The sequence below is a fragment of the Sturnus vulgaris genome, chromosome Z (assembly GCF_052056855.1).
Source record: "Sturnus vulgaris isolate bStuVul1 chromosome Z, bStuVul1.hap1, whole genome shotgun sequence".
NCBI lineage: Eukaryota > Metazoa > Chordata > Aves > Passeriformes > Sturnidae > Sturnus > Sturnus vulgaris.
The window spans coordinates 33,349,171-33,376,154 of record NC_142283.1 but is presented as its reverse complement, the minus strand read 5'-3'; the positions used below and the strand labels follow the sequence as shown (position 1 = coordinate 33,376,154).

At 43.5% G+C, this 26,984-nt stretch overlaps 3 protein-coding genes across 6 annotated transcripts in view; 1 reads left to right on the top strand and 2 right to left on the bottom strand.

Moving 5' to 3' along the window:
* Positions 1-204: 204 nt before the first annotated feature.
* Positions 205-7,495, bottom strand: DNAJA1 (DnaJ heat shock protein family (Hsp40) member A1). The gene is made up of 8 exons (XM_014888142.2): positions 7,350-7,495; positions 7,060-7,237; positions 5,866-5,970; positions 5,538-5,765; positions 4,325-4,439; positions 2,263-2,378; positions 1,594-1,694; positions 205-812 (listed from the first exon to the last, which is right to left on the bottom strand). Exons 1-8 carry the CDS (start codon positions 7,479-7,481, stop codon positions 594-596), a joined length of 1,194 nt encoding a protein of 397 aa, XP_014743628.1. The 5' UTR covers positions 7,482-7,495; the 3' UTR covers positions 205-593.
* APTX (aprataxin) lies at positions 7,487-17,809 on the top strand. 4 transcript variants are annotated; one of them, XM_014888152.2, is made up of 8 exons: positions 7,487-8,131; positions 8,879-9,015; positions 9,708-9,754; positions 11,420-11,728; positions 13,100-13,159; positions 15,973-16,199; positions 17,028-17,131; positions 17,431-17,809. In XM_014888152.2, exons 2-8 carry the CDS (start codon positions 8,886-8,888, stop codon positions 17,583-17,585), a joined length of 1,032 nt encoding a protein of 343 aa, XP_014743638.1. In that variant the 5' UTR covers positions 7,487-8,131; positions 8,879-8,885; the 3' UTR covers positions 17,586-17,809. The 4 variants fall into 4 exon arrangements, with proteins under 4 accessions (XP_014743638.1, XP_088012974.1, XP_014743639.1 ...); XM_088156848.1 differs by having other exon boundaries at positions 8,745-9,015; XM_014888153.2 differs by lacking the exon at positions 7,487-8,131 and adding an exon at positions 8,153-8,362.
* ELP1 (elongator acetyltransferase complex subunit 1) overlaps positions 17,650-26,984 on the bottom strand; it is a 36,060-nt gene continuing 26,725 nt past the window's right edge. The window contains exons 33-36 of the mRNA XM_014888144.2: positions 25,748-25,875; positions 25,204-25,358; positions 24,129-24,207; positions 17,650-23,141 (exon numbers count right to left, since the gene is read on the bottom strand). Coding sequence (XP_014743630.2) covers positions 23,074-23,141; positions 24,129-24,207; positions 25,204-25,358; positions 25,748-25,875 — 430 coding nt within the window. The 3' untranslated portion in view covers positions 17,650-23,073. The remainder of the gene's footprint in view (positions 23,142-24,128; positions 24,208-25,203; positions 25,359-25,747; positions 25,876-26,984) is intronic.

Genomic DNA, 26,984 nt, shown 5'->3' with positions numbered 1-26,984 from the left:
GGCACAGTAAAGGACTATGTGAACTCATATGGAATAGCTTGGAGAGCTTGGGGATATCATTAGTTCAATGGCCTGTGAAGATCAACCACATCTGTGTCAGCCTCATCTACCATGTGGGTGCATTAGAGCCAGTCCCCATTTAACCAACAAACCAGTACAAGCCCAAACATTAATATCCTAATTGGTACAAAGCTTAACTACATCTTACCATGGATAAGTACTTGTGCATACTTTATTCACAGAGTATAAGATCTAGAATTCCTAAAAAGCACACCACAGAATCTTAGTTTAAGCCTGGGCAATTGCACACATAGAGGAATTACAAGATTCAAATAAAAGACAAGCAGGTAAGGGAGTTTTCTGGACCAGGAGGCAGAGGTGAAGCGCAGTCAACTTCATTTCAGATTGCATCCTGGAGCTTTATACAAATTGCAAAGTCAGTTTAATTACTTAGTTTATTTCTTTATGCTTTTAGAAATCACTATGGCTGGATAGAACAACAAATAGCAGGAGGTGAGGGCAAACTGCTTGTAGTCCTTCACTCATCCACTACTGCATACAAAACAAGCATCACAAGTTATTCACTGGCCCATTTATGATGTCTGGCACTGAACACCACCTCTAGGCTGATGCTCATCATCTTCATACACTTCTCCATTATAGTGGTGTTTTCGCTTCTGAGATGGATCAAAGTCCACTAATTCCACCTGTTCCATTTCCTCAGTTTCTTCTATCTCCTGCCTTGTAGGTAGCAGTTTTTCGAGTAAGGACAGCTTATCTGAGGAGAGGAAGCCACTCTCTGGGAAAATAACCTGAAATCATCAAGAACTAAGGTTACTCAAGTCTGTCTGAACAGGCTTTTTTTATTAGGTCAAATAGATCTACAGGTTAAAGATCTACCAAAGTCAGCTTTACTGTCATAGAAGACTTAAATTCAGAGCTTTAAAAAATTATCAATATCACTAAGCTGTTTTTTAATGCCTGCAGGAAGTTAGCTTCCAACTCTGGCATCTCAATCAACACTTTTCTTCTGCCTCAGCTTGCCCTCTGGAATCAACCACAAAAGCAAAGTATTTATGTAATATAATAGCACCAACAACTATGCATTTATAATAGCATATACAACTACATATTAAATATATATAAAACCAAAATGTCAACATTGGAGATACGGTTAGCTGTAGCAGATGTGGCCTGCTGCTATAGCTCCCAACATTAGCTTCTCCCCAGAGAAGAAAATCAGCGTTTTCCAACCTAGTCTTCTGCTCTAGCACAGAAGCTGAAGTTACTCATGCATCCTTCCTACAGGACAACAGAAACCAAAGAGTATGTCAAGCAAATGGAAATCCACAAGGTTGCTGAAGAAACTCCTCTGGTACCTAATATTCTTAGATCACGCAGTGTTTTGTAAGTTTTCTCTTTGTTCTGAACTGTAATTCTGATGGGCTGCATGTTCCCACCATTGCAAAGAATGAATACCAAAACAACTATCTCATTACTGCCGTCTCTTCTTGACTGAGGTAGTGCTTATTGGTTAAATTTTGGATGGAAGTTCAGTCCTGAAATGCTGTGGAGTTGAGTTGATTCACCTACCCTGAATTCTATGATGAGACGTCCTTTTTCATATGGTCTGCGATAAATTGGCATACCTTCATTCAACACACACTTAATAGCCCCATGCTCAACAACCTGGCCTAAAAAAAACCAACAAAAAAATTACCAAAAAAGAAAGGATCCATGTAGGCAACATAAGCAGCTTTAGCTTTAATTCCCTTCAATATTTACGTAGCTTTCTACATTGTGGCTAGGCAGCAACACCAACATGTAGTAGTCTAACAAGAACTTACGGCCTGGTAACATCTGCATAGGAAAGCAGATTGGTATGTACATTACATTCCTGTAACCTTGTTATGCTTCCCAAAGGAAGCATACTTACAAATTTATTAAGTGCTCCATCGCTTCCAAGGCTGAAAAAGTGGTTTTCAGAGACCCACGGCCTTCAATTCTCATGAGATATCCTCAGTATGCAAGTATGTCCATGAGGTAAGGTCTGTTACTATGTCACGCAAAGAGAAAGTTACTGCTGACTGCTATGCAAAAGTCCTTTTTTATATTAAGATATGTACTGCAAAGACTAGGGCAAAGAATTTGATACCAGCACACATCCCTTTGACATTAATATGGGGTGCTTCTGTTCCTTTAGATTTCCAGCTTACATTCACTGTATGCTAGAAGTTCAATAGAAAGCAAACCAACTCTTACCAGGATGGGAGGTAATAATAATAGTTCTGTTATCCAGGGTTGTGATAGGCTTTTGAAAGCCACATAGTGCTTCAACCAGTTGAATATCCATGGACAGAAGCAGATCTTCATCTCGTCTAAGGCAGAAGCAATCAACAACAGTCACAGTGAGAAACAGTGAAAGGATCATACCCAACTTCAATATTTAACTTGGAAATTAAGATAAGCTGTAATTGTAACAGAAGCCCAGGCACTTAAACAAAGAATACCAAGTATTAATGCAGCTCCTCAATTACTAGAATGATGCCCACTCTGAAAGCCATTACAATCATGTCAACCTGTCTAAAGTGTTAAACATGTTTATTGAAAAGAAATAAATACAGTAAGGCCCACTTGCATCCAGTTTCACTTCACTGCTCCTTCTCAATTAAAAAAAAAAATTCTCCCTCATAAATACTGAAACTGGGACAATTAATTCCTTTGTGTAGATAAATACCATCTTAATTGCACTAGCTTGCACTACAGTAATCTGTTATACACTGAGGATTTATTACTAGGGAATGAACAGGTGATGGTAACAGATTACTCTGGGTAATGATATAAGCACCTTTTAGAAAGTACCAAGATATATCTGGGATAGACAGTGTCAATTACTTTAATTGTGTTCTGACTTCAGTATGGCAATACAAGTGATTGCCTGCATGTTCAAATGCTACAAAATCCTTCATCTTATTCAAAGAACGTAGAGCACTCACTCTGTTTTTGAAAGGTCTCCGGCAGGAGACTTGAACCAAAAGCTAATTTTAGACTCTGACAAGAGAGCAGGAACATCCCACTTGTGTGAGAGCATGACCTCAGCATAACCCCACACAAGACCAGTAATATCAAGGGTTATCGAAGGACACTAGAACTGAAGGCAGTGGGCAGAAGGACAGACAAAAAAAAAAAAAAAACAAACAAACAAAAAAAACAAGCAGAATTGTGACTTCAAGTCCCAGGAAACCATGAGAACAGTGGCATATCTGAATCAGTGTCTGGTTTCACTGGAAGTCAAGAAAAATCAGCTGAGTAACTTCATCCAAAGCAAACAGAGGCGATTCTTAACCTGTAAGCTCAGTGTTCCTTGGTAAAGAATTCTGGCACCAGCTCCAACAGCTCAGCACCATACATGATAGTTGGGCAGATCAGGTGCAGGCTTCCCCAAGAACCTTTGGATCACCGTTCCTATTTACAAGCACAAGGTCAGTGGCTGGCGTTTAAACAAATAAGTGCTTTCTCCAAACACACCTATTCCCTTGTAACTGCTCTGAACGACAGCAGTGAGATAACAAATGAAACACATTTCTGTGAGATCATCAGTGCTGCTGGATGGACCAACCGGACCGAAACACCTTGGACAGACTAATTCCACAAACAGTAGCACTAAAGAGGGAGGTGTACAACACTGAGCAGTATTGCCTTGGAAAACAAAATAGTTGAGATCTGGTCAGTGCTACTCGAGCCACTTTTGCTTTCACAATAAAAACCTGACAGGACCAATTACCCTGCCCAGAGCAGTCGGGCAGGAAATGAAGTGTAGGAAACCACGTTTGATCACGTGCATGCTATACTGAGTAAGTTTGTCCTAAGTAAGATCCACAAACACACGCACGCACACTCCAAGTTTTCTGTGCCTCGAGGCCAATACAACAGTTGACTACATTAAATGGCAATTTTCTGAGCTAAGTAATTGCAAGGAAGGAAACAGCCACAAATATTCAAAAGTACTAAAAGTATCAGTATTTCAAGGAGTTCCTAAAATCAAAGGTTTGTAAACTCTTAACTGCAACTGCTTTTGTTTGCCTTCTATCATCTTCTGCTGCCAAAGCTCACAGGAGATTGTCTCATGCTATTAGAACACAAGTGGCCAGACTAGTTACCAGAATTCCCCCATCTCAGTGCTCGTCTGACCACCCAAACTCATGGCTGACAGTCATGTGATCCTATTTCCTGACACTTCAATACGTACAAGATGAGTGGTAACCAAGGAAGCATGTGGAAAAACATCACAGGAGATAACGTAAGAGAAATCAAGTGTCTTTACCTTGTAAATACAGAGTGGTCTTTCTGATCCAAGACAATAATAATATCCCCTGGCTCCAGACCTGGCTCTTGGTCCCCTTCACCATGGAATGTTATTTTCTGACCATCCTTCATTCCTGTTGCAGAAAACAAATAAACATTTTTCTGATTTTTAAGGTAAAAGCACCAACAACGAACACTTCTATAGGCATGAGCTGGTATCAAGATATCTCTGGATCTTTAAGCAATAACATCAGGATCTTCCCTTGAAGCATTTTTTTTTTTGCTTTTTTAATCCACTCACTTGTTCAACAGATTTTAGTGTGCTAACCTGAATTCAGTGTTATGTCACAAGACCATCAGGTTTAATTGTACTGGCAAAAGAGCCACCGATACAAAGTCCTGAAGGGAAATATCATCAAAAATTTTCATTATATACACAAATACAAAGAAGAAATCAGAAACACTGTGTACAAACTGCATTTCAAGAGCAATTGACCAGTCAAATTCAGGCATTGCATAAGCTCTGCTTACACACGTAACAGTTGCAGGTTGTAATCACGACCTTTTACATGACTGTTCAAGTCAAGTACTTGTCAGCTCGCTCTGTCTTACAAGCTGTACTACTCCAGAGACTTCCCCAGCAGATTTTGGGCAGCCCCCACAAGAGAGGCATTTGTCACTCAGTACCATTACACTCACCCATCATGTTGAGGGTGTGTGTATTGAGCTGCATTTTGCCAGGCATGGAAGTAGTACCCGGACTGAGCAGCACTGTCAGGGTTGTGTAGCCAACAGAGTTCTAAGCATGAGAGGCTCAGCACTGTCTCTGCACCCTAATCACAACAGCAGACCTGGTTCCCCTTCACACTGAAACACAGCAGAAGCGATCAGAGTCTGCAGGGTTTTGCGGCAGGCAGTGAAAACTGACTAGGGCTATTTGACCATAAACTGGGCTTAGAGGGACCTGAAAAATAATTCACTGCTTACAATAATGCAGGTTACAGAATTCATTCTTAGTTATGTGCGGCTCTAGAAGTGAACAGAGATAGCTAAACCTTCCCTAGAAACAAGTCTACTTTTTGTAAAGCAGCAATAAGCAATTTTACTATGTATGTATTCAGCACTGTTACTCACCAAATCAACACCACGTACTTGCTAAAACTTCTGTTTTAGAGCTGCAAAGTCAGTCAGCACATCCAAGTGCAATACTTCACCTCAATACGACACCTCACCTTTGTCAATGTGCACTTCTAGGATCTTCTTCTCTCTAACAATTTTCCTGCCATTGCAGCTCTTACACCGGTCCTTGGGACTGATACGCTCCCCATGCCCCTGACACTCCATACACACGGACTGGATCTGCTGCACCATTCCTGGCCCGATCTGGTGAATTCTGATCTGCATGCCTGTTCCCCTGCAATTAGGGCAGCATTCTACTGCACCTTTCTTACCACCACGACCTGAGAACAAAAATTGGAGAGAAGTGGTTATGTGCTACCAGAAAAAAAGTCCCCAAAAGCTTTAGAAACATCTCCTGTTTAGTTTCAGTTCCAACATTACCTTCACATTTGTCACAGATAACGTTTTTCTGCAGAGCAAGTTTTCTCATTGCACCATTGTACATATCTTCTAAACTTACTGATAACTGGTGGACCACATTTTTACCTGTAAAAGAACACAGATTTACTTAAGTTTAGAAGCTTGGTCTGCACATGACCCTGACAAGCCATGATAAACCAAAACTGGGCTTTAAAACCTTATTTCAATTGGCCTTTGTCATGTTTTGTTCGTATTGGTCACAAACCCCTTCCCAGCTGCTGTCATATTAGGTAACAGTTGCTATGACTTCGACTCTGTTAAAGTCAGAAAAGACCTTCCGGAAAAGTACAAGTAGTAACAAGAACAGAACATACAGAACCTTAGACGCCTAAGTTCCATAATGCAGGACTCTGATCTTAACAAAGCCACCAACCAGATTTCCTACAAACAACTGAGAGACTCTATTTGGAATCTCGACTTCAGCACTTTCTTCCTCTCAGTAGGTGACCTTCTGGAACCAGAAATGAGCAATTACATTTTTACCCTCAGGAACCACTTAGCACTTCAGCTGCTGTAGGCTTAGTTTTGTACAGGATGCTAAGCTCTAGGTTGTTACAAGTACTTTGACACTCTTAACACTTCGATACAAAACATTTTTTTTCCCTTTTTCACCAGATCTGCACTAAGAGGTGATGAGATCAGCACTGCTCTTTAAGAAGTTTAAAGCTTTTCCCAGAGTGATTAAACTGGAATTTAACTTCTGGGTAGCAATTTACTGCAGCTTCAAATTAGCTACTGCAGCTTCAAATTAATTCCACCGCACAGTACAGGAACACAGAAAAGTTTCACACACTAAAATGGATCTTGATTTCGTGTTTAGATAGTTGTTTTTAGACGCTACACTTATAGCACCTTAGTTAACAAAGCATTTTGAGCTTCTTTATCCTTCCATTTCCTATTCTGTCCATTAGCAGCTCGGCTTACCCTCAGCTAAAGGCTCTTCAAACACATCTGGTTACCGATTAACAGGGGACGATACACAGAAGACCAAACTACCACCGTACCAACCAAACGCCCTTCCTTGTGTTTCATGCGTTAAGGGACAAGTTGTCGCAAATTTTCAAGTTAAGCCTGTAACTTCAGTATAAGTCTGTTTAAATTCCTACATCTACGGTACTCTCCTCAGAGAATCTGATACCCCAGCCGACACGTTACCTCGCCTCTCTCTCTGCATCCTTCCTCCACCGCCGAAGAACATATCGAATATGTCCATAGGTGACCCAAAGCCGCCGCCGGAGCCGCCCTCCTTGATAGCTTGCTCGCCTCCTTTGTCATACAGCTCCCTCTTCTTCGGGTCCGACAGCACTTCGTAAGCCTGAGAGATTTGCTTGAACTGCGGAAAGGACAGTCACTGGCACTCAGGCACCTGCAGCACCCCCGGCGGGATCTCCGCTCAGCCCCCTCCCGCCCGGCCCCACCGCCCCGGCCTGTCCCGTCCCGCCGACCTTCTCGCCCTCATTGGGGTTCTTGTCCGGATGATACTTGAGCGCGAGCTTGCGGTAGGCCTTCTTCAGCTCTTCCGCGGACGCATTAGGCTTCACGCCCAGCACATCGTAGTAGGTGGTCTCCTTCACCATGGCGATGGCGGCGGCAGCAGCTGCAGGAAGCCCCCGGGACAGCGGGCGCAGATCCCGCTCTCCACCGCTCCGATCCCGACTCTTCTGGAAACTTCGGGCCGGTCCTGCAGCCCCGCCGCTTAACAGCCGGCCCCACCCCGGAAGTCCTGCCCCGCCGAGAGCCGGGCCCGGGCGAGCGGCCCACCAATGGTTGTTCGGGACGTCAAGGCACTTGGCCAATCAGCGCCCGCCTCCGCCGCCCGCATTGAGAGCGGGCCCCACCCCGCAGCGCGCGGGCGGTGGCTCCCGCCCTGCCCAGCGGCTGCCTCGCGTCACGCTTGCGCCCCGTCCGGTTCCCGCCCTCGGAGGTACCGAGCTATAGCGGGTACGGGACGCCGACCCGGCCAACGCCTTCCCGATACCGCTCCAGGCCTTTCCCCCCCTCACCCTCCGCGGGCCTGGCTCCGCTGCCGCACAGACCAGCCGGCGCTCCGGCCTGCTCCACGCTACTGAGCCTGTGCCAGAATTCAGCGCCCACCCAACGTCAGCGCGGGCCCAGTGCGCCTGCTCCGGGCCACGCGCCACAGCGGGAGCCGCTGCCTGGTCACGTGGAAGACGCACTGCAGCATCTGATTGGCTGAGGCGGGGGCGGTGCGAACGTCTCTCGCGGGGTAAGGGGGTGTGGTCAGTCCCCATGACGTTGCCATGGGAACGGGGACCATGGGGATGCGTGTGCTATTAGGATTGGGGTGCCATAGGGATGGGTGTGCCATAGGGATGTGGTGTACTGTAGGGATGAGTGTGTGTAGTACCCATGCTAAACTGGAGACGGAGCCTTGCTTTCTGCTGGGATGAACTTGCCACCACAGAGCTGTGAGGAATAGCGCTGAACACTGGGCAGGGTGAGGGTGAGAGATCTTTGCTGTCCAGGGTCAAATTAGTGTAAACTTGAAAGTTTCATAGTATGGTCTGTGGTTAACTGTTGCTGGATGAAGCTATCCCGACTCTCTCATCATCTCTTGTCTATTGCTGCTCTCTCTTGTTTTGGTAGTTAAGTTAATCTCCCAGATGAACTCTGATTCAAAGGGAAACAAATTAGGCTTTTTTGTGGCCAGGCTCTTCTGTCAGATGGAACTATCAATCCAATTGATTTTTCCAATATATGGTTCATGGATGTGAGAATGCATGGTAGTAGTGTAGGAAGGAACACAAAATTACACTTTCAACAGGAACCTGCTCTTAGATTATGCAAATGCTGATAATGTGCTTTGCCTTGAATTTCAGAAACGTGAACCAAGTTAGCAGAATTGGCTCAGCTAATGGATGGGCTGGCAGTGGAATTCATGGACCCTGTTACACAGGAAGGTGCCCATTGAGAAGCGGTGTGTTGGTAACACACTGTTTATTTTGCTCTATAGTGCGGTGATGCGTGTGTGCTGGCTCGTGGGGAAAGAGAAATGCACTCAGCGAGTGAAACTGCCCCACTTGGAAGCTGTGGTGATTGGGCGTGGCCCAGAGACTGGGATAACGGATAAGAAGTGTTCGCGGCAGCAAGGTAAGGTGATTTAGCTCAAATCCTGCTTTCTACGTGGAGCAGCAGCTGAGCTTGCTTGGTTCCTCTGTGTAGTCTGCAGTGTTGCCTGGTTCTTGAAGTCATCAAGCCTTTTTAATAAGCACTTAAGAAGATCTCTGGGACCTAAAAAATCAGAGACACCAAATGACAGGATGTCCACCTCCATAAACTAAAGCATTGAACTTTAATGTGAGTTCTCAGGCCCACAGTTTTGTTGCACTGCCTGCATCTCTGCTTCGTGAGCAGCACTTCTACTCCCTGGTATATCACCAACTGATTTTTAGCGTGACTTAGCATTTTATACATAAAATAATATGATCTTGGAGAATATATGAAAATACCTGTCACCTGTACAATACTGCACATCTTCCCTGCCTTATCCTCTGTGCCTCTGGACACAGTCTTGCTATATGCCTTGTCACAGAGGACAAGATTGTCAAGAACATTTATAAAACATGAACAGAATCCACCTTCTTTCTGAAGTAATTCCACCCTTGGCTCAGTGTATGGGTTGGCTCTGTTTTACCTGTGGTCCTAGAAAGAAGAGATGAGGCAGAAATATTCTTGGCATACATTCTTGGCCTTTAAAAAGAGGAGTGTTTTCTGCACTGGATGGTTCAGTAGAATTCTTTTTATTTACGTTGTTTTGTAACATGTTGTTCTTTCTTTTCCAGTTCAGTTAAAAGCAGACTGTAACAAGGGGTATGTCATAGTTAAACAGGTATGTCTTTATGTGTGGATTTACAGTGTTTCTGATATTTACTGGGACAGTTGTACTTAACTCCACAAATGCTCCAAGTGATGATTTTGATCACTGGGTCTGAGGGTCCTGAAGCTTTCTTATCACCAAGGGCGGTTACAGCAAGTGGCTCTCAGAAGTGAACTGTTTTCTTTGTGCATCTCAATGAAAGACTGTACTATTCCTTCTAGATATGCTCTAGTCTAAGACAGGCAGACTTGTAGCATCAGGGAATGCTATTGTGAGTCTTCAACCAGTTCTATCAGGTGCTGCATTTGAGAGACTTTGGACTTGTTCTACTAAGCTTGCTTATCTTCCTCCTGAGCCTTAAACTTCATAAGCTGAGGCAGCCCTTTGTTTAAGGTTGAAGTTGTGTTAATGGGACTACGCAGTTGTAGGAGGTTTTTGTTGGTGGACTGATAGAGCCAGAGATGTAGTTACTTATGGGAAGGGATGGGATGTGAGAGAGCACTGCAGGAATGCTCATGTTACCAGATAGATGGAGGCAGGCCTACTCCCTCACACTTAGGAGACCCAGTATCTTTGAGATAACATGAAGGGAAAGGTCTCTGGTGCTGGCATTTGTGTGTGTGTGTGCCCGCAGCATCAGCCTGTATGGACCACACAACATGTTCTATGTACTGAGGGGTAGCATCTTCTCTCAAAATGGCTCCTGAGCCCACTAAGCACAGGCACCTCAGTGTTATCTGATTATCTGGCAGAGATATCTTGGACAGTTTTTCATAGAAATCAACCTTGTCATTATTTGAATACTGTGTTACTGGAATCTCAAAACTGGGAATATTTTCTGGTGGCGGGTGCTAGCATGTTTTCTCTGCCTGTTGAAGAGTTGCTCCCCAGGTGAGAGGTATGTGGCACAAGATTCCAGTGATCAGTTGTTTGATACTTTATTTGCTGATGGGAAGCATCCTTGACCTGAGTGAAACTGCAGAGCTGTAGACGAAAGAGATCCTAGCTGGAATCAGGCAGGCGTGTGCTTCATTGCAGTGAATACCAAGTGAGGGGTATAGTACCATCTTGTGAAGCATGCTGGTATGGCAGTGACAAAGCTAACGAAACACTCTCTGACTGAGTTCATCAGTCACACGAGAGAGCTGATTTCCTAAAGCCCGTTCCATGCATAAACATTAACCAAAAGCATTTTGCTGAAGACTCCTAACTTTCGTAGGGTCACCCATGTCATGAGGCAAAATCCATCTATCAAGCAAGCACTGTAACTTGCCTAGACCACAATGTGATTGCACTAAAATAATTCACCAAAACTACTGTTACTCCTCAGAAATAGTTGCTGCTGTTACTAGTTATTTAAGAGGTTGCTAATTTGGGAGGGAAGTGTGGCACAAGTGATGCTGTATCTGTAGCTGCTGCAGACCCAGGCTCCCTGTGACATCCAGACCTGGAGGTTGTGTGCTGACAGCTGTTACTGCAAGACTGGGACAGAAACAGATGTCCACGGTGCTGCACTGCCTGGTCTGCTAAAGCAGGTTGATGTGGGCAGGGTGGGGAGTGAATACAAATTGCATTTGCTTTCCAGGATAGTGGTATTCGAGGAGAACTGAGCAGAAGTTGGTGATTCCACTTAAAACTTAATTTTCTACTATTTTTTCCTTTTTCTGTCTACCAAAGATAGGGGTCAACCCAACTAGTGTTGATCTTGTGAATATTGGCAAGGATGAAGTGGTGAAAATGAAGCCAGGCCAAATTCTGCATCTTGTAAATAACCTTTACCCCTACACGGTGCAGTTTGCTGACGAGTTTGGGAAAACTGTTCCAAAAGCAGACAAAATGCTACATGAGGATCTTTGTGAGAATGATGATACAGAGCTTGTGCCCAGAAAAACAATGAAGTTGGAGGCAGATATGCAAGGCAGTTCTGCAAATCCCAAGCTAAGCAATACCAGTGTATCTACACATGAAGGAACTTCAAGGAATAAGGCAAGTGTGTTGGTACTAATATTTGTGCTGTTTTCTCCTGGAGTTGTTGCCTCCAAGAGGAGGAGGTCTTTTGTGGATTCTGCTGGTGGCAGGCATCTCAGGTGAGCACAGATCCTCAAAGTATACAGAGCATGAGAGGTGTTACGTGCTCCAGACATCACCCAGACTCTGGGAAAGTTACTTGGGACCCATTCTAACCTGACCTGAGGGTTAGGTGTGTGTGAGGGGGCTTCCCTGTGGCAAATGAGGATTTAATCTCTGGTTTCTGCTAGAAGGACAGTCCATGTGAGTTCCATTTAACTGGAGTCACTCAAGGACACTGGCCTGCCTCTTGAGTGGTTATCTAAAAGCAAGCGCACAGAGAACAGAACAACCTGAGTCTTTTCATTTTTTTTTCGTTTGTTTGTAATTGCATTGAGTTTTTTTTTCTTCTCCTGCTTTGTTCATTCCGTATGGCAGAACCATGTTTACATTAGTGTTACCAGCCAGAATCTTTGAAAGGGAACTTTTAAAAGCCCTGTGACATGGGTAAAATAAAAGACCTTTGAAACTAGTGCAGTGCTGGAGGAGAAGGCACAGAAATAAAACCACTTAAGGCAAAATCTTAATCTCAGATTTCTGTGAGTTAACCTCTTACTTCATTTGTGGGCTTGGGCTAGTTATATTAGGGCTATTATAAAATATTATAATTAGATTTCTGGTGGAATGAGTAGGGAGATGACAACTCCTACTGTTTCCTTGCCAGCACTATAATAATACTTGAATGTCTTCCTTTATAAGAGTATCATTATTGATTAGTTAAGACATCTGTTTTGAAAAAGGTGCATTTCAGACGCACGTCTATTAGGTGTTCTGTAGCCAAGTTAAGAAATGGGTTGGCTTGATCTTTCTGTGCCTTTCTTGTTTTCTCTACAAGCCACTACACAATATAAAACAATCAGTACATCTAAGGATAAGGCCATGCACTGCAACTACTTAGTTCTGTGCAGAGCAGTATAACTGGGATAGGACAGTTAATGGAGATCTTTGTTCTTTCTTTGGTTCTTGTGATCCCTGAAGCAGAGGGCCTTGTGCCATGACACGTGCAGGCAAATCATTAAACACATTTATAGCTCCCTGTTGTTAAATTTCCGATGTTTGGAAGATTGAACTTTCCATCTTCTCAGTATCTTGTTAAAAGTTTTCAAAAGTAGCTTTTTGAGGGCAGCTGGGGCAGGTGTGTTGGTATTTTATAGAAGGGAAATAATTGAGCTGTCATTCAGCTGTTATTGTACTGCTGTATATTACTGAATGTTCTTAACTGAATCCTTTAAAATACATAATTGGGCTCTTAATTGTCTTACGATTTATTTTTCCCATTCTGTGTCATAGGAACATTTAGGACACTGGAGTCAGGGTCTGAAGAGCTCCATGCAAGATCCAGAAATGCAGGTGAGAGGTGTATACTTGTACTCTACAGTAGATCCTGTCTAGCAAACTAAATGAGCTTTCCTTCTTCCTTCTGCAATTTGTTTTAACAGTCTGGTTAATCAGTGGAGTCCTGCATAAGGGCTGATATGTACTTGGAATCTCTTTCTGTAATAACGTTAACTTGGGAGTCTCTACTGTACTGATTTTGCAGAGTGTCATTATCTTATCTTTGAGTTCTCTGTACTGTGAGATTTGGCCAATAGATTTCAAAAAAGTTGATGGGAGAGCAGGTGAGCTTTGCTGTTGCTTTGTTTCCTCAGGGAAACCAACTAAAATGGGGTTATCATTTGAAGCTGAGCAAGCCACAGAGGTTCCCATTCTCCAGCAGTCAGCACTGTCATGCTTCTTAGTGCAATTTCCTGGTTTCCAGCAAATTCTTAACTTTCACACCTTTATGTCAAATGACAGGATCTAACCCCTCGCCTCACTGGGCCGTTTGAGATGATGATCACTGTCACTGAAAATAATTTAGAGTCAGTGTATGTAGAATTGGAAGGTACCCTTCAGGATCATTGAATCCAACTCTTAGCCCTGCAATGAACATCCCCTGACAACAGAAATCACACCATGTACATGAGAGCACTTGAACTCTTGACGGACCTGGTGCCACGACAAATTCCCTGGGGAGCCTGTTCCAGTGCCTAGCCACCCTCTGGATGAAGAACCTTGTCCTGATATCCAGCCTAAGCCTCTCCTTACTCAGCTTCAGGCTATTCCCTTTGGTCCTGTCACTGGTCCTGAGAGTGAAGAGATCAGTGCCTGCTGCTTCTTGTCCTCTCACACCAAAGTCCCCTCAGTCTCCTCCAGGCTGAAAAGACCCAGTGACCTCATTGTTCCTCATATGGCTCCCTTTCAAGGCCCTTCACCATCTTCTTAGGCCTCATTTGGACACTTTCTAAGGGCTTTTTATCTTCAATTGTGTCACCCAAAACTGCCCCCAGGATTTGAGGTGAAGCTGCTCCAGTGCAGAGCAGGACAATCCTCTCCCCTGCCTGGCAGCAGCCCAGGACACAGGTGACCCTCCTGGCTGCCAGGGCACTGCTGACTCATGTTCAGCTTGCCATTGACCAGGTCCCCCAGGTCCCATTCCATGGAGCTGCTCTCCGGTCTCTCTCTCCCCAGTCTCTCTGTATGTCCAGGGTTGCCCTGTCCCAGGTGCAGAATCCGGCAGTTTCCCTTGTTAAACTTCTGCCCAGCCCTCTAATTTGTCCGGGTTTCTATGCAGGGCCTTCCTGCCTTCAAGGGAGTGGACAGTTCCTCCTAGTTTAGTGTCATTAGCAAATTTTTTTCTATTCCTTCCAATCCTGTGTCCAGGTCATTTATGAAAATGCTGAATAGCACAGGGCTGAGGTTGGAGCCCTGTGGAACCCCACCAGTGACAGATCACCAGTCTGATGTCACCCCATTCACTGTAACCCTTTGTGCCTGATCCATGGCCCAGTTCCTCACTTAGCTGCTAACTAAACAGAAGGCTCCATTTCTTGATGGATTTTTTTATTAAAGTTCAGGTGTGAAGTGATGAACTGCTAGATTTACAAGAGAACTGGATGCCCATTGTCCTAGAATTGCCAGGACTTTCAAATGAGTCTGTCTATAGGAGATGATAAAACTATGGAAATTCTTCCTTTTTAAACACGAAGCTTAATTTTAATCTGTGAAGCAGGATTCTATATACTTACCAAAACAGGGTTTTCTTGACCCAAAATGTAAGCAGGTTTTAAAACTGTTCTTTTAATGTTAGACACAAATAACTGTTTATGAGTGAAGGTTAGGTTTATTAGTTGTTGTTTCAATCTCAATACACAAATAATAGAACTCCTATCTTTTCTTTTTAGTCAAATATTAAATGGCAATACTTCTTTCTTCTGGAAAGACTTGAAAGAGATCCTGTTCCTACTGGTGGCAGGAGCAGACACTAATATGTGTGTATAAAATACCTTGTGGCTGAAAGAATCAGTCCTATGATTTGTGTACTGATAGAACTTTAATCTTCTTTCCTGTAGAGTAAGACTGATCTGTATATAAACATACAAGAATAACTAGTAAAGGCGACAAAGATATCATCCATCTATCATCAGCAAGTGCACTACTAAGAGACCAGAGACACAACCTGGCAGCTTTTTATTGCTGGGTTCTCCCCACTGTTTTTCACAAGCTTCCCAACTCTTTCTCTTCCTTAGCTGCATTGAATTGTTGCAGAAGGCAAAACAAAGTGAAAACAGGAAGAAGGGCATGATAGACAGGAACCTATTCTCCTTTTGAGTGATAGTGATCTCATAAAGCAGCACACTGGGTAGGATGAACTGAAATTCCCCAGACTTTAATATTTTTGTCTTTGTAATGCTGGTGGAGATCTGTACTCCAGAAATCTGAAGCCCAGTGCATTCCTACATGTTCTGTATTGAGCACAGTGGTTTTGTTTGTGACTGCAGAGCTTGAATGTAGCCTGATAGAAATTGAGCTCCCTAGGCCTCACTGGTATATCAGTCTAGGTGATTTTCAAGAGTTCATATACACCTGTAGCTGTGGTTAACTACTGCAAAGTAAGATGAGAAAGCTTTTTCCTTTTATAATAAAGTATATGGAAAAGGATGTTGGAACACTTCTCCATAACTACCTGGTATGTGTTATGAAAGAGTGTGTTTATCCTGGAGCAACTTAATTCCAGCAAAAGTTCTTGTTGAGTAGCATCTTTCCACTAAATATAGTACTTATAGGAATAATATATTTGACTTTCAATCAGAAAGTAATCAAGTTACTTCATTTTTTGCAAGGTTTACAAAGATGAAAAGACTGTAGTCATCAAGGATAAATATCCCAAAGCTCGTTACCACTGGCTTGTGTTACCATGGGACCCCATTCCAAGTCTGAAGTCAGTCACCAGGGACCACCTTGAACTCCTGGAACATATGCATGCTGTTGGGCAAAAAATGATCGAACAGTGCCCTGCCAGAGAGAGCCTGGAGTTCAGACTGGGGTACCATGCTATCCCCAGTATGAGGTAAGACCTAGAGGAGTCGTGTGGTAGACATACTGTTCTTCCAGTAACACAAATCTGGGGCTAAATCCATGAGGAGATTTGGCATTGCTGAAGAACGGGCAATCCTCCTCAACACTACAGACAGCTGGGTGTGCAGTACTTTGCCCCGCACTGCTGTAGAGATCCCAATGCACAGGCATCTTGGCCGTGGTGGGAAATGCCTGTTGGGCTTCTCTAGCAGAGGTTGGTGCCTGGAGCTGTGGGATACCTGTGGCCCAGCCCCTGTGACAGGAGCACTGCTGCCAGTGCTCAGGCGTCCCCCACTCAGGGCACCAGTGTGGGATTAGAGACTGACACCTAGACCTGTCAAGTCCTGTTTAATACCAAGCAAGGATTTGAATCTTGTGTCTAGGTCCAGACCTTAGAGTGTCCAAGTGCCTGTTGATACTGCAGTCAGTTGTTCTCCAGTTCTTGAATGAAGCTTTTGAGCACTGATCAAATCTCATTCAATTAACTCTACAAATAATAAAAGTTTGGTTTATTAATAAACCTTTAATAAACCTTTGGTTTGCTAACACTACTGTCTCCACCTTTTTGGAAACTAGCAGGAATATAGACTGCAGTGAGGGGCCAATGAAATATGCAGGCTAGTGACCCTGACTGTTTATAAATGAAATGCTTGGCAAGAGACAGTGCTTCCAAAAGAGACTGTATTTCTTCTGTCAGAGGGTCAGGACTGACACACAAGGCTGCATTCTGCTGAATCATGATTGCAACTGATTCAACTGCAAAACAGCTTTGAGCATTAACCTTCTTCTCTCATATCTACATTATATTTTTTTTTTTCAGTCAGCTACATTTGCATGTAATCAGCCAGGATTTTGATTCTCCAGCTCTCAAAACCAAAAAGCACTGGAATTCTTTTACTACAGAATACTTCTTAAACTCTCAAGGTAATGATTAGAAAAGTATTTCATAACATATAATCCTGCTTGTATGTTCTGGCTTCGGACTTTTATTCCAAACAAATGTGCAAGTCATACATTTTATTGCAGCAAGTGAAAAGTTTTATTTAATATAAAATACTGGGGAGTAGCACTGAGTAAAAGTCAACAAATTTTGTGGCTGGTTTAAATTAGAATGTAGCAATGACACACTGTGCATGCAAAATAGTGCACATAGATTTACAGTGTCGTGTTTCATGATGCTACCTGATCTCAATGCCTTTGGTCTTTTTTATTTTTATCCCCAGATGTGATAGAGATGCTAAGAAGCAAGGGAAAAGTGATGGTGAAAGACCATACCTCTGAACTTCTCAAGCTTCCCCTCAGATGCCATCGCTGTAAACAACAGCTGTCTACAATCCCACAGTTAAAGGAACATCTTAAGAAACATTGGCCAAAATGATTTTGCAAAAAATCACCTTTCAATCTGTCTTTAGATTTCAAGCCAACACAAAGACCACAAAATGTTCACAGAAATGTATGTTTATTAACTGGAATGACAAATGTAATGCAGGGAAAAGTAGCCTGGAAACAGCAGGATTCTAATTTAGTAATAGCTTCAATAAAAACCCAAGCCGTCTTCTTCTCCCTACTAAAAATACAAATAAAGTGACTTCTGAAATAGAAGCTTTTTGGTTGCAGTTGTATTGTGATACAGCCACACTAATCTGTAAGTGAACTGAAGAAGTCGGGGAGAAGTGCTTTGTTTGGATGAAAGGATTTATTTTAACTCAGAAGCTGAACTGAACCCAGGTCTAGGTTTCTACTGGGAAAGAAACAATGATTTAGAGGCCTTTCTATTGGTGGCTTCTGCCTACCACTGAAGTTCCTCCTACACGTTAATGTTGCAGGCACTGGTGTGGCTGACAGAATGTACTGTCAGTGGAGGGGAAGGAGCAACAGCTGATCATCCCCACTGAAAGGCCTGACAGTTCAGTATTGCTGAACTGCCCCTCAGCTATGGTGTGCACTTTGCCCCTCATCAGGGTGCCAGGACAGCCACTGCTCAGGCTCTAAGTGGGGCAAACAATCTCTTTTGGGTACAAGGATGTATTTAAACGTTTTTATATGAAATACATGTGTAATACACAATGACCAGCTTTACTGCTTCCCAGAGTAATAAAACTATCAAGATTTGTAGTTGCTTGTCTGTGTATATTGAGGTTGGTACAGAAATTCTGTGCTTTAATCCTGCCCTCTTTCTCCAATCAGGATTTTAGTGAGCCTCTAATCATTTGGTTGTTGTCAAGATGTGAACTTCCCAAAGCAGCAGAACACTACTAATAAAAATCTCTTGCGTTCAGATTTGGTTTGTACAGTTCAACTTCATCCTAAGCCTAGCTTTGAGTTAAGTAAGATGCTCTCTGGGTGAAATGGCTTTCAGCAAAAGAGCGCATAGAGCTTTTGCTATACAAGCAAAATGCCGCTCCTAACAATAACAGATTCTGTGGGGAGAGTGTCTGCTTCTTCCATTCCCCCATGCAGCAGCATGTTGCCCCACTCAAATGGGGCAAGTAGTAGGTTGATGTTGCTGGAAAAGATGTTTCTGTCGTAAAGTTGCCCTCCAAAGTGTATTCTTTCAACCTGGGTATGCAAGGAGCCAATCCATACAGAGGGTTGTGTTTATTTCATGTTTGTACAGAGATGGGTGCTGGGTGGTGAATCCACAAAGCCAGCACACCCACTTCTAGCCAAGCACTTTCAAAATATCTAAGTCTGCACTCACCTGATGTCTAAATATCTGCCTACTCAACAGGTATTGGACAGTCTTTTGCCTGCTTCGATTTAAAGATACAATGCATTTTTAATTTATTGCATGTGTTCAGTAGGTAGGATTATTAATTTGGAGGTGGGTAATTTAAGCTTAGAGATGTGGTTTTCACATTATAATAAGCTATGTTCATCTAAAGAATGCATTTTTAGCTGATTTAGTTAATTCCAGTAAAACATTTCCAGTAAAACATATGGAACGTTGCCAAATGCAATGTCCAGTATCTTATTCAAGATTTCTGTTTGTGTTCTCTACTTGTTTCAAAACTACTCTGCAAGACCTTGCCATTTCCCACTATTCTGTGTCTTTAAAGTATTTATTGTTCTCTTGCGACTCACTGTGCAAAATTTTTTCTTAAACCATTCATCTTTCACCATAGTGGCATACAGTAAGGTGAAGGATTGGTCATGGCCTAATTTAAAACACCAGCCTCAGTTCAGCTTTTGTTGACATCAATAATAATATGCCTTAAATTATAAAATAAAGCGTAGAGAGTTAGGAACAATGACAAAAGCACAGCCAGTTTGTGAATTCATTCTTGACACAAACTAGGGCTTCAGCTGGCTCGAGGTAAAGTGCTAATGCTTTGCAACAGGAACTAATTTTGGACAAAGACCAGTTGCAAATGCTGGAGAGCTGTGTTCTTTCTTATGGCAGACACAGGCAAGAATGGGAAGCCATGCTTCTTCACGCTGAAATGCACTGCTTATGGCCCATCACATCTGGGTGGGAGTCACGGTTTTAGTACCCCTCAGAGCAGGTCAGAATGAAGCATAAACCCCTATAATCCATCTGTATGGGAACAGCATGCAGCCAAGTCAGTTGCCACACACTCAGATGCAGAGGGACAAGCCTATGTATGATGTAAATCAGTGGAATCACCAGAAGAACTGCCACCAGCCCTGACCCCAGGGGGAGGCAGGGCAGCATGTCCAGCACTTGCTGTGTGAGGTCACCACTGTATGGGAAAAGTCTGCAGGAAGGCAGCAGTGGGCACAAGCTCTCTGAAGCCAACAAGGGGCAGCCACCTACAGGGATAGCCTCAAGGCCATGAAGGAAACTAAGGCAGAAAACACAGATGTTGTCACAAGTTACTTTGCATCTGTGCAGGGGACCCACAGCCTTCCTCCAATCTTTCATGTACAGCTGGTAAGTCCATACAGGAGACTGCAAGCAACTAACACGACAACAGCCTCAGAATAGCAGCATAAGCTTAACACTCAGCAGCCAGTAAGCTGCTGATAAAACATCTTCCTTCCATCCCTGGCTGCAATTACACCTCTTCTGGAGTTGTGTTATCTTCTGTGATAGTTACAGGAATGAGGCCTAAAGCCAAGGAACATGTGGTAAGGACTTCCAATGAGAGGTGCCACAAGACATGTGGTGAAACAATTAACATGGGCTGATGGTAGGCTGATGGGGTGACAGGCCAGGTGACTCTAGCTGCCCCTGCAGCTATCCAGATGAGAGTGGTGCGAGTTCTGTTCCACTCTTATGAAAACCCCACTGCCTTTATCCTCTCTTTGCAATACTCATTTACACAGAAAGTGGTTCTCTCCCTCTCCTCTCCAATGACAATTGCAGTTACAGAATATTTGACTATACTCTTATCTCTGCTTCTCCCCAAAATAATAAATTTATTCTTTGAAAGCCTCCAAGGCAGAGGATGAGAACATGACCACCTTGCAGACAAGTCAAGGATCTTACTTGTTTTTTCCCCCTGAGTAGGGATGCCTCTTTGGAAAGATCTGTGGCTCTGACTCCATTGGAGTACACCTGGGAACAGCTGTACATAGTATACACTTGTATTTTGCAGGTGTGTTTATCACTGGAAATCTAACAAGACCTTTTGCTCCAGTGAACCACACTGTTTGTGGATCTGTTCATGAAAATTCCTACTGAACTTGATGGATTTATTTTCCTTTTGTGTTTAATGAAGCTAATCAGCAGACAGGTGAAACATACCTAACAAGAGAAACAGGTTTCCATACAGCCATATTTGCTCAGAGGCTGAGAAATTTTTAAAGTTAACTCCATATTTCTGCATTAATGACTTACTTCCATTCCTGATAACTGTTTATAGGAGCCTCCACAGAATTCATCAGAGCAAATTCAATGTGTCAATAACGACAGTAACTAAAGCTGAGTATATTTCAAGATTACATGCTCCACTAAGAAAGCAAAAGAACACGCCAGCAGAAATCAAGGGAAAGCTGACTCCTAGCTGCTGCTGAGAATAAACGAAGGTACAGCAACTGCAGAAGTAGTAAGCAGGACATGCCCCCTCCAGGCTCACCAACACTAGGTGCTGCTCCCAGCTCTACTGCTCCTTACTCCAAGTTCACTCAGGAGAGAAAGGTGTAGGGGAAGACAAGAAGAATTCAGTGCTGAGTGATTTAGAAGACTGGTCTTTCACTTGCATGGCAGATTTAAAGGGGTTTTGCCTTGGTGGGAGATCAAGAAAGCAAGCCTAACACAAAAGGGTCTTTGGTTTTCACAATCACCATGATCGAAAAGCAATCATACACATACTTAGGTACAATCCTCAGTAAGCCAGTGGCAATTTTACCTTTTCTTGTGTTCTCTTTCTAGTCAATAGATTAGGTTATGCAAGATGACAGCATTTCCTGGCATCAGATTTAGGAATGTCAGGAATTACTGGTGTCAGTGTCACATTTCAGTTACAGGGCCAGAGTGCTCTGCAGAGGAGCACAGACTTCCTCATCAACCCTTTCTCCAGATCTGGTAGATGTCTTCTGTATTTTACCATGGACTGTGCTCTGCTACCATTTTGAAGACTGAGAGCCTGTAAAACAGTCTTGCCCTGTAAAGCCTTTCATGTGTTTTGCCACCTCAAAAGGCTTTATTTACTTTTAGAAAATCTCTTTCCAGTGTAGTCACAGTATTTAACAACAGGCTTAAGTTATCCCCACACAATTGAAACTGACAACTGGAAATGAGATGTGCTCCAGTGCTTCACACTGACAAAAGACTTTTAACACTCCTCTCCAACAAGCCCAAGACATACAATGCAAGACCAAATGGCCACTCCAATTTGATGGAGCTCATGCCACACAAGAACAGTGACCTGCAGTACTGCACGTGCTCATGCTGTGCAGTCAGAACATAGCTCACTGCTGTGCTATTAAACACCTCCAACAGACAGTAAGCACCTTGTTTGTGTGGTGTTTTTCTGCAGCACCCAACAAAAATGGCCTGAACACTGCAGCTGCCAGGCCAAAATTAACCAAGAAGGGGATGCTACCACTGAAAGGGTTTGCCCTGCTCCTAGAACTGCTGCTGTTACTTCTTGCATCAGATCACAGAAGTATTCTGGGGTAGAACCTGATTCTTAGTACAAGACCAGTTTCTAGATGACAGGGTTCTGCAATAGTGCACAGCATTATAAGGGTACAGCTGCTGATCTGTCAGTGCCATAAAGCAGAATTAGTCTATGTGCTTTAATCCCAGATAATTAGGGTAGCACTACCCAGCAGAGTGTGACACTGACACCTCTGCCTAGCTTTTATTCTTGTTTTCCTCTGTCCAAGACCGCCCTGGTGTGAATGGGCCCAGTTTCAATACAGCAATGGCTGTTGGCACTGCAGGATTCATTCTGATGTAACAAAGCAATCATGAAAATATGGTATCAGCAACACCCAGCCTCAGCAGAGAAAACACAAACTTTGTTTAGCAACTACAGCAATTTGCTGGTACGTCTTACAGGCGAGTTCTCTACAGCAGGTTGAAGTGCTTAAAATGTGGCCTGTCATCATGGCAGGTATCAACTCTGGGAGGGAGGGATAGCAGAGAAGATAACCCATCCAATACTGATGGGATTGCTTCATCCAGAAGTGGGGAACAGTGGCAGGAGCTTTCAGAGCTGCATATCCTTTTGCTCCCCAGCCTCACAAGCCACCTCTGCAGTGGACGAGTGGTTGTGCCTGTATGACACCATATGGATCACAGTCACAGCTGCACCAAACAGAGGGACCCTTCACTTTCACAGCCCTAAGAACAGTGTATCAGAAACACCAGAACAGCAATGGCTTCTGCAAAATATAATGCAATTATAAGAAAAGTTAGAGTTCAGAGTCCACAGGGCTTCCTTGGCCTCTGGTTACTGGAGAAGATGCAGTTTCCACTGTAGGTTTTTATTGAATTTTGGTGGAGTCAGTACTTCTGGATCTGAAAGGCAAATGGAACAAGTGTCAGAACAGGGGGTAACAGGAAAAAAGTTTTTTCAAGAGATGTTAACTACTTTATTCTTTTCTTACATCAAAGGATGCTGACAAATCTCTTGACATCTACCATTTCCCTGTAGTGAGTGATTACCAGGAGAGTGTCCTCAGAAGATTTGCTTTCACCAAGAAACCTCTGGGCACACCAAGTCCCCTCTCAATTATTAAGTGTTACTGTTTAGAACAGGAGGCACAGGCACAAAGCCACAACCATTAGTGGCACAAAGCACAACTCTATTCATTCACCTGTCACTCATAATCATGCACCACAATGAGCTGGCTCCTTTTGGAATAAGAGGTATAAGACTTCTTCTGAAGCCAAGCGCTGTCAAGTGGCAAAAGACAGGTTTGCACCTATAGATTCAATAGAAGATTCCCCCAGGCAATTTCAGGACTAGCAGGGAAAGAGGATGTAAGACTAGAGGGAAGATGGAAGACTGAGGAGTTGGGACCACCGTTTGCTAGGTCTCTCAGCCCTAATTTTGTATCCACTGAAAGAACTTTGAGATGGCAAAGTGACATGACAGATTGTAGCCTGGTCTGGTCAAGAGCCTGGCCAAAGCCAAAGAGAAAAATTCAAACGCCAGAGAGAAAAATGCAGCAGGTAAGTTACAAGAATTGTCAAATCCATTTCTTAAGAAATCAGATTTTCAATTCCCTCACAACAGACTGACATTACACACAGGAACACAGGAGCAGCTGAGATATTTTAGCACAGGAGACAGTTTTAGCACACAAATTCAGAGCAAAATAAACCTTGTTAAGAAAGCTGCTCACTTGCCACAAGGCAGGATGGTACACCATAAAGAAAAGCAAAGAACAACCATAGCTGAGTAACTGCAACTGTTGGCAGGTAGCAGTGCTTGGAGAGCCTCCAAGCCCACTAACCTCCCTGACATGTCACACCCAAACTTAACTCAGAGCCTCAACTAACCTTGGACAACAGGAGGTGTCATCCTCTTTTGCTGATAAGCAGCCATAATGCTGTTTGCAGTTGAATTGGGTCCCAAGACCTGTAAGAAGAAATACCCAGGTTTCAAACTGAACAAAGCAAGGCATAAGCAGGGATACTCTCAAAGGAAATTGCTATTGCTGTCCAAAACCGGGAGACTTCACAGTACAAAGTGAACAGGATCAAAGTGTAATCAGTGTGATCAAAGCCCAGTAAAGTTAACACAGAGGCAGAGAGAATTACTTTCACACAGCTTTTCAGGACAAAGAACTCATATCCCAGCACCTCCTTCTTTACAGCACCATAAATGTAATGATTCAGCAGGACTGATTTCATTAGAGAACTATCAATATTTAAAGTTCACTTGGGAGTCTCTGTTCCCTGCCACACAGAACAATTTTTGATCTGTCTTTAAGAGTCCTGCTAATGAGCAGTTAGGGAGAAGTTACTGGGGAACATCTTGTGTTGACCATAAATGCACAGAAACCACTTATTAGAAATAAAGACTTTTTTACTCTGGAAAGGAACTAACTAAAGCCCTTGTGATTTCCTTGTTCTGCACTAAGCTGAAGCTTAGGAGCCTGATATAACCCTTCTTTTCGTAATTTACTCCTTATGATATATAGTTCAGAATAAATGGTCCAATCAGGGAGCTTTTCACTTTACAAGACCAGGCTGGGCAACAATTACTCTAGTACACTTCTACCACTAAGGTTAGAAAAGAAGGGAGTGTTCTCATATTCTACAAATTGCTTAAGATGGAGCTTACAAAAACAAGTCACCATTAGGACAAGGCAACACAAGCCTCAGAAGACCTCATCACATCCAGTGTGCAATTCAGTGTAGGGAACACAGTAGGCTATACATGTTGTACCCATTTAGAGTGTACTGACTCGACAGGTCCTGCCCAGAATGTCTACTGAATCTCTAACAGAAAAAAACCCCAGATTTTGAAAGCCATGGAAGGATCCTAGGCTCTCTGTCAGAGAATGCAAAACACTGCTAAACACTTGATACTGTCTAGTGAGTGTGATAGGTAGTGTGGATGAGCACAGACCAGGCTGGCAGAGCTCTGTTGCAGGTCTGGAGTCCAGATTTCTGGGACTGAGGTCTCCATCAACTGCAAAACTTCTTCCAGGACTTGCTGCAGTGCCCCAGCTTGCTCATCATAACCAAAGAGCACAAGCTGCTTCAGAAGGATGTGTATCTCTCCTGCAGGAGGAAACAGAAGCAGTAAGTAGCAATCAACACAGGTATACTAAATAAACAACTGCATTTCTTTGCTATCAGCACACAGGAAGGAGAGCAGCAACTCAGAACTGGTTCTGTTCCTCCTGAGCCCCTGAAGTGTCTGAGAAGAAAAATAAGACAAATTTGTAGTGGCACTGAGAAGGCTTCTTTTCTCTGCTCCCAACTTCAAATGCAGAGAGCTCACATGTTACTCTGAGCACAGAGGCAGATTAACTAAACCAAGGTCCAACACAGATGGCTGTATGGACCAGGCAGCTTTTCTCCCCAGTAAGAACAAGAGGGGGCACACTACCTTAGCTGTCCTCATCCTCACAAGCTACAGCATGGATTAAGATCACCAATTGTCCTACCTTTCACAGTCTCGACAGCACGAACACTCTCTCCCAGAACTTCCAGAAGGGCAATATCCTCAAAAGGACTCCCCTCCTTTAGGCTGTATCTCTTACGCTCTGCCTTGCGTCGGTTCTTTGAGGATCGCCTGAAAACAGCATGTTCAGTTACAGTGTGTCCAACAGGATTAGCTGTTAGCAAGATTAAATCTGAAGGAATATCAACAGTGTGCAAAACTTGTCACTCAAATCCTTGCTTTCTCCAGCAGCAGAGGACTGTGTGCAACCTTAGGTGCTATGACAATGTTTTCAGTGCTACTCAACCAATATTCTTAGTGGTCTGAAACACAAAACAGGAGCCAGGCCGTTTCTCTGCTCCAAAAAGGACTGCTCCATGTTCCAGCAAGGTTAAAACAGGTCTACAACACAAAGCAGGAGCTTCTCCAAGCACAAAGCAGTAGTCACCACTAGGCAAAGCTGAGGTCCACTTAAAACACTGGTGGCCAAGGTCTGTGCTTGGCTCTGAGCATTTTAATTTCTGTCATCTCCAGAGCCTGCTCAGCTCTGATCACAGCCACGATCACAGGAAAGCAACTTCATTCATAGACCCGACCTACTTGCATAATGTTCCCAAATGATCCACACACTCTGACTCTCAATACGAAGGAGGAATACTGTATTCACCTCCTGTTTACATATAGTCCACAAAAAAAAAAATCTGTCTAGAAAGACCACCTTTTTCCCACAACTGTATTCTTCCACAATTCAGCCACGGAATTCAGAAGTGGTCCCACAGACCACACCAGCCTGTTACAAAACCCACCCCACACTGCAGCTCATACATTTAAGAGCACTCAAAAACAATGCACACAACCACTGTGGGAAGACATTGGTATGAAATTTAGTAGCAACTCCCACGCACCAAGTGCGAAACCTGGGCCAAAGAACACAAGACATTCACACAAGCTGTTAATGTTTGAGAGGTTCTGCCTGTATTCTGTATCTATCTTTCTACAGCCAGCTATTCTGGCCACATGCCAACACCCATGGAGCCAGAACCTGCCCGGAGTCTGTGCTCTCAGTTCCTCTGCCAAGCACCCAGTTCCTGTTGCACTAGTAGCTTCTGGCTTTTTTCTGCTCTTTCACTTCCAACGAGAGTTACAATAACCACGAAATCCCTGTAATTAAAGCAGCTCCAAGGCATATACAGCTGCAAGGAGGAGCATGCCAAGCTGACCTCCTGAATGCTGATGCCAGA